This window comes from Hippichthys cyanospilos, chromosome 15 (genome assembly GCF_059441005.1).
Source record: "Hippichthys cyanospilos isolate Australia breed blue-spotted pipefish chromosome 15, RoL_Hcya_1.0, whole genome shotgun sequence".
Lineage (NCBI taxonomy): Eukaryota > Metazoa > Chordata > Actinopteri > Syngnathiformes > Syngnathidae > Hippichthys > Hippichthys cyanospilos.
Genome location: NC_142383.1, coordinates 8,682,907 through 8,690,000, shown reverse-complemented (window position 1 = coordinate 8,690,000; position 7,094 = coordinate 8,682,907). Strand labels below are relative to the sequence as shown.

Below are 7,094 nucleotides of genomic sequence, written 5' to 3'. Positions count from 1 at the left end.
CTTAGTTTTTTGAACTTTACATTTGGTCTTAGGACAAGTAAATTTACTCAAACTGTGTGATGGGTGGAATGTAAAATGTCCTCAAACTCTGGAATGACCCAAATATTTATTTTTACTTTTGTACTTAGTTTGTACATATTAGATGAGAATCTGTAAGTTTGTACAGAAGTGTTGTTATTTATTTATTTTTTTTAAGTACGTTTGCTACCTTTAGGTTTGACCTTGTCAGGTGTTTGTTTCCGCTGCCACTGAGTGGCCAAAAACAAATAATTCTTCACTAAAACTCACGTGTTGGTCTGGTGCAAGATAGAGTCTGTGTCCGAACTGGCACGCTGGCTGGGTAGGATTCGAGCAATTTCGCTGCTATATGGCTCCCCTACGTTCTTCTCAGAGGTCTCTGGTGTCTGTCCGAGGTTGTGAAGGGAGCGGCTCATGGCCCGGGGATTAGGGTGTACCTTCACTGGATGAAACCCTGGAAAGTTAAGATGGTCCTGGATCAAGAGAGGGCCAGACAGCGCCTTGTTGAGTGCTGCCTCAGAGTATGAGATCCTCTTCAGGTGCTCTGGGTTGGAGTGCGTGGACAGGGCAGGGGCCAGGTTGCCTGAACTGAACGTTCTGCTTACTGCACCATGATGATTCGTGGAATACTGCAAGCCACTCAAGGGGCTGTTCACTAGAAATAAAGGACACATTTCTAAATTAAGAAATAGTGTTTGTTTATTTAAAAACCGGATGACGACAAAAGGCTGCATTCTTTCTACCAAGATCTTGGAGCTCCTGGTTGCTTTGGTGAGCCTTCATCTGCTGGTGAAACTTGTGATGGTCAGTGCAGAGCTCCAGTAGATACTGACATGTAGTGCTGTTGTCTGTCTGGAACACATGCTTAATTCCATCGGATGTGTTTTGAAGGCAAATCTTCTTTCTCTGTATAATGAGCAAGGGGGTAGCATTACTTAATGACCAAATAAGTCACATGTAGTTGAGGATGAAAAGAGTTAGAACCAAAAAGGTATACAAGAAGCATGAACAAAATAAACAAAAAGCCCTCACTATGAATGACATCTTCTTTGTCTCCCTCCAGGGGAACCTTAACACTGGGGTTCGATTTCCATTTAGGACCTCAAAGATGAGAACCCCTTTGGAGTAGACTCCAAGCATGATGCCAGTCTGGGATCTTTTTTCAGGGTGCACACGGTGAAAATGGACCCCGTACTCGGTCAGTCTCTGGCTCACCTGTAGAAAAACAAGTCTTACTGTATTGCATTGTAATGTACCTATGATTTTTTTCTTCGAAAATGCAGAGGCGCAAAGGTCCACTGTTTCATTTGACAAACAGTTCAAGAGTTCATCCTGCGTTCATCCTTTGAAGCGCAATTGAATCAAGATGTTTTGCCGTAACTTACCTTGAGGAACTCAAACTCGGCCTCCGACTCGGTGGCCCCATAGTAGTTGCTGTGAAGTTTTGGCAACTCCTCTTTGATGGTCGTCTGGTCTATCTTGTCCAGGACTGATACAGGTAGGTAATGCTCAGCTCGGAAGTATGTCTTCCCGAGAAGCTGTCATCCAAATGTATAAATGTGATTTTAACAGTTCAAAAGAAATCCTCACTAGGTAAGCAATTTTTTAATTTGTAATGACAACAACAACAAAAAAATATGACATTAGGTCCTAACCCACACCTAAAAACATTTAATGCATGTTGAGTACCTCAGGTTGGTAGTCACCAAACTCTGCCTGCAGCCCTATGGAGGCCAACAAAATAGCATTTTCCATGTCGCAGCGCATTCTCTCCTCCAGGATGTCCTTCCTCAGCTGTAGATAGTACTGATGTTTGGTCATATCATGTCTGTTATCCAAGGGGGAAAAAAAACAAAAAACAAATGCCATGATTACACATTTCTGGGAAAAAAGGCCTTGCTTTCTAAAAACCTACTGAATTAGATTGACATCATCGACGAAAAACTTGATGCGTAGGAAAAGGCTAAAAGGCACGTCAGATTTCTTCTTCCAAGTCTCAGGTGCTACTTTGGACAGCTTGACATCAGGATTCAGGAAGAAAAACTCATTTTCTGTGCAGAAAATGTGGAGGATTTCAGCAGAGGTAGAATAATGGATGCATTTTTGACACTGTACAAAGAACTGAGTGTACTACCTGCCAGGTAAGCCAGACCAAAGAGATGGCGTTCTACAAGGCCGACATGGGCGATCACCATGTCCAGTGCATCTTTACACGAGGCCTTGACGTCACAGCTCAGTTCCAGCTTCTGACCGTTCAGCAGCACCACACTCACCTTCCTTTGCACTTCCTCACCCTTACGTTTCTAAGATGGAAATTTAAGTAAATGTTCACTGGATATTTAAAGTGTCTCATGACAATTCTCACCATTATAGAAGAGGGAACATTGAGGGTGACACTGGGCTCACTGGCCATCTTCACAAACTCTGGCCCGTGGAACAGCTGAAAAGGTGAAAAGTAAACACAAAATACACAAAAGTAAGCCAGTAATACATTTAGCTACAGAGCATAACTGGCCTCTAGTAGACATGAAGCATCTGCTATAGGTACAAGATGACAATTAAAAGTGCCTTTCAAAAAATGTATATTGAGAACCTCCATTTTACCATAGCAAGGCCTCAACCTCGTCACAAAAAGTGCAACTCCACAAATCATGACGGTCAACAAAAAGGTTGGAATTGTCGACGGATAGACAAAACAATGGCCTGAGTAAATGAAGCTCCTGCCTTTCTACATTGTGCTTCAATGTTCATTTGAATCAACATTTTTATATTAGACATGTCTTTGAGTTAAAAAAACAAGACAACAGCTACGAGTTTTACACCTACACAAATTGATGTAGGACAGATCGCCCTCACTTTCTTAAATAACATTTAGAAAGAAAAGTTGGAACTGCCACACAGCTGACTAATTTTGACCATTTATACTAGTGATCTGTAAACCCCCCCCCCCCTCCCCCCAAAAAGAGCTTTGCTATCATGTGTGGTGCCATAAAAAGTGCGGTCTGCAATTTATTCTGAGGAAAAGCATTACATCATGGCCATAGTTTGGTGCAAACAATGTGCACATTTTGTCTTTACATGACAGTTAATTGAGTTTGTGGTGAAAAGTAAGACTTCAACCAAAAACTGACACATCGCCGCAATGATCACTGGGGGCGACTATGAATGATGTCATTGTCAGCACTTTTTATTATGCCAAAATGACACTTAAGGATAAGAAGAACAAGAACCTTGGCTTTACGGAATGGCATTGAGGATGTGTTGAGCGGGTCCTGGAGGTCCAGTATGGAAGTACGCGGAGCCAGGGAGTCGTCCAAAGTATAGATGTTGGCCCGGGACAACCTGTTGGCCAGGTGTGCCTGCAGACGCTGAACCTCCTCCTCCTGCTTCTGGAGGAGCAGCTCAGCTCCAACCAAGCCATCGTCAGCAGCTCCGTCATACTGCCTACAAGGAGGCAAATAATGATTAAAAAAAAAAAAAAATCAAGCTAGAGTAACATGTGAACGCTTTCAGCATTTACACAAGAAAAAAAGAGAACACTTTATATAGAGCATGTATACGTTTGAAGCACCTGGGATGAATGTGTTGTGCTATGTTACAAACTGAAAACAGTTATTCCTGCAAGCAGCAGGCAGCTCTGCTCAGTAATACCCGTAGATTAGAAAGATAGAAGCTGCTCACTGTGGACGCTTCATCCGATGACCTCATTGGCCAAGCATGGGGGCTGACCCTGCTGTGCAAAACCTGCTGAGTGTGTATGTGTGTACTCTTATCTACCGCTTACCAGCCCCCACAGATGGATTGCAGTAGCACAAGGTGGAAAAATCCCTACATCAGAGAGTGTGCGTGTTGATTTAAGATAAGGTGGCGTCATACAATTTGGAATTTGACAGACATTTCCTGGGAAAATGTGCTTTTGAAATCAAACTGAAGCATTGGGCAAAACATTTTATAAAGCATATTCTATTATTATTTTAACAATTTACTATTACACATTATGAACTTATTTCACCTTATATGACAATTGGCGCTTGATTATTGGAATACTAAAGTCTGTGTTCACTGACTAAAGGATTCCTCGTGCTGTGGGTAACAAGTTTAAAAGTAGTCAACACAAGGGCTGCAACGAATAGTCAACGTTTTCGACAGTCTATTATGTAAATTAGTCAGCGGTAGTTTCCTATCATTGACTCACCACTTAAATTTATTTTACGGGTCATTTGCTGTGTTCCCCTCCCTCGCCTCATTCTATCACTACTGTCACCCCTCCCCAGGAGAAGAATCAGATGTGCTTGGCAGGGGAATTCTTGGGGTTGATCTGACAACACGGCGTCGGCGCATGCACGATGCGGGGCTAAGTATCTGTTCAGATTTTGCAAGCTAGAAGTGATATTTCTGCTCATTTTGATTCTATAAGTGCATAATAGCTTGATTTTTACATCAAACATCCATCAGGAGCTTTTGGACATTAGACTGCAAAATTAAACAACCATATTATCAGCAATCCTGGCCTCATCCCTGAGCTATGGAGAACACCTGACGCAGGCGGCATCGACAGTATAAACAAAGGCAGGAGAAACGTTGAAGGCTGAGAGCTAGGCTAAAGCTAACATCTGGTTCTCTCTACCCAACATTTTCCTCGCTTATGTGCGGGCATTGGAGAGCAAGCAGCATACAGTATACTGTACTCATGAAAATCATGGACCTCATGTCATGTCATAAGCCAGTAAGTAGCATTTGCACTCTTTAAAGATAGATTGCACTTAATGACATCACTTTAATTTATTCAATTTGTTTTTTTGTTTAATGCTAAATACACAACTTTTTTAAGTTACGTGTGTATTTAAAAATAATACATAGTCTTGTATTTAAATATAATATATAGTCTTGGAGGTGAGGAAAAAGGCTTATGAGGTTGTTCTGAATCTGCATCAGCGCTTTAGCTAATTTCAAGAAAAAAAAATGCAATTGGCGGACTAATCGAAAAATAAAAAATGATGGTTTCATAGTCAAAAAGGCCCTTTGAAGTAAACTACACCCACCATGTGGCCCGTGACAAAGACGACTAATACAGTACCTCTGCTCGATCATGTCAAGCCATCCCGGATTGGCTCATCTTCTTACCTGTGCCTCTGCGTGTTGTGACTAGTCAAGGATAGCGAGTCGTGTTCCGAGGAGAGCGCCAGCTGAGACCCGAATCTTCTCGGCTCGGCTGTTCTCTTCCCTATGAATGACAAGGGGAAAGAGATATGAAAAAGTTCCCTGTGCCCACAAGGACTATAGATGTTAACGATCATGATTGTTTACCTTGTCTGGAGTCGGGATCCGAAGAGGCAACCGAGGGGCTTTCACTGGAAGAACTGTAATCACTGTGGTGCCGGTGGTGGGTGAGACTTGGTTCTACGGAAAAATGACCGAGATTAATCGGCATCGCGGAAGAGAGACTAGTATTGTTTTTATGTTTGGCTCTTCTTACACTCATACTATTTTTTCAAAGAACTTTTTTGTTCAAACAATATCCTGCTTACGGTAGTTGACGTCGATTGCCGTTTTTGGTAAGAATTATAAATGATGACACACTTAAGCATGCAGGCATGTCATGCGATGTCTTGCCCCACCGGCTGAACGTGTGGTGCAAATACTGAACATATACAAGTGAAACAAACGCAACTCTGATGACTTTTTCAAAACTTGAAAGTCCTGCTCTTCAGTATCACCCGGGATCACATAACTTAAATGCATGCCGTGCCCAAGTCATTGCTCAGATTTGTTTTTGTTCTTCATTACCTCTCTGGGTCATACTTAAGTCTCATGATGAGAACTCAGCAACTACTGGAGCAACTACTGAAGCAGTAAGATCGGTTGAATAAATATTCAAGTGTTGAATTGTTATTCGAGCGATCTTACTTCTTCAGTTGGACCTTGTCAGCTCTGTTAACATGATGAGAAGGACCGCTAACATCACAATCACTGCTAAGATTCCTTTAATTACTAACCACTGCTACCGCTACTACTACTACTAGCCCTGCTGCTACCATTACTACCACTCCTACTTCCATTACCACCATCATTAGCTTGTGAGACCCAGCCTATTCATTAGTGTCCATTGTAGAGGACTTCTGCTTTTGGTCAATATCTACTGACTCAATCGAGCTACCTTACAAAGTCGTAGTGTCCTAGTGGGCTTAGTAGAGGACATCCTGGTCTTTTTTTATTATATCTCATCTGTTTAGGTGGGATGCACTTAACTGTGCTGTCTTGCTCAGAAAAAAAATGGACACAGCAGTGGACACAAATTAATAGGCTGGCTCTCACTGTATATTATTGCCCAGACTATCACTACTAACACAGCTACGCCACAATTGTTACAATGTAGTACCAGTGCTATGAGAACCACTCATAAAACTAATAACACCATGCAGTTGTTCGGTACTGACAGACCAATATTTTGCAACAAAGTGCTGAATGACAAAAAATAAATAAATAAATAATTGACTAATCTACTATTCCATATGTTCTAGTCCATCAATCATTTTAATAAATAACTTGAGATTTCCTATTTGGCTATACCACCCAGCCTTACCACCAACCAGTGCTTCCAAACCCTTTGCTAGCACCCCCACCACTAAAACAATTACATTCTGTTACCACTACGACTGAGAACCCAACGGGATGTTTTTCCAAAACAGTTAAAAAACACATGCTTAAACGTGCAGCAAATGCATTTGCTGTACTTGCAGAATATCAGCCTTTTCTAATTGCAAAATTAAATTAGACTTAGTCGCACGTCATGCACATTAAATGATTGATTCATTAGTTACAAACATGTGCTTTCAGTTCACAGTGCATCTGTCAATAATGCTGGAGCAGAAATTCGATGTACATATTTTCCTTGCTGCAGTTTATGCCTTGACCACTCAAATAAAGCTTGCAAAGTAGCAAATGAGACCTCGGGGTATTTTTTTTTTTTTTTTGCAGTTGGGAACAGTGTAAGATATTCCATAAACAATCAATCCTTTGGGTCTCAGATGATAACATGTTTTTTCAGCTAGCATGTACTCGGGTGCACAGAAAGG

General features: G+C 41.6%; 1 protein-coding gene across 3 annotated transcripts in view; it reads right to left on the bottom strand.

The window, feature by feature from the left end:
- ptpn13 (protein tyrosine phosphatase non-receptor type 13) overlaps positions 1-7,094 on the bottom strand; it is a 49,223-nt gene that overhangs the window by 17,679 nt on the left and 24,450 nt on the right. For all 3 annotated transcript variants that reach the window (XM_088435309.1, XM_088435310.1, XM_088435311.1), the window contains exons 8-18: positions 5,326-5,418; positions 5,143-5,242; positions 3,249-3,462; positions 2,384-2,458; positions 2,153-2,321; positions 1,934-2,069; positions 1,708-1,846; positions 1,404-1,556; positions 1,051-1,233; positions 762-924; positions 289-673 (exon numbers count right to left, since the gene is read on the bottom strand). In XM_088435309.1, coding sequence (XP_088291435.1) covers positions 289-673; positions 762-924; positions 1,051-1,233; positions 1,404-1,556; positions 1,708-1,846; positions 1,934-2,069; positions 2,153-2,321; positions 2,384-2,458; positions 3,249-3,462; positions 5,143-5,242; positions 5,326-5,418 — 1,810 coding nt within the window. The remainder of the gene's footprint in view (positions 1-288; positions 674-761; positions 925-1,050; positions 1,234-1,403; positions 1,557-1,707; positions 1,847-1,933; positions 2,070-2,152; positions 2,322-2,383; positions 2,459-3,248; positions 3,463-5,142; positions 5,243-5,325; positions 5,419-7,094) is intronic.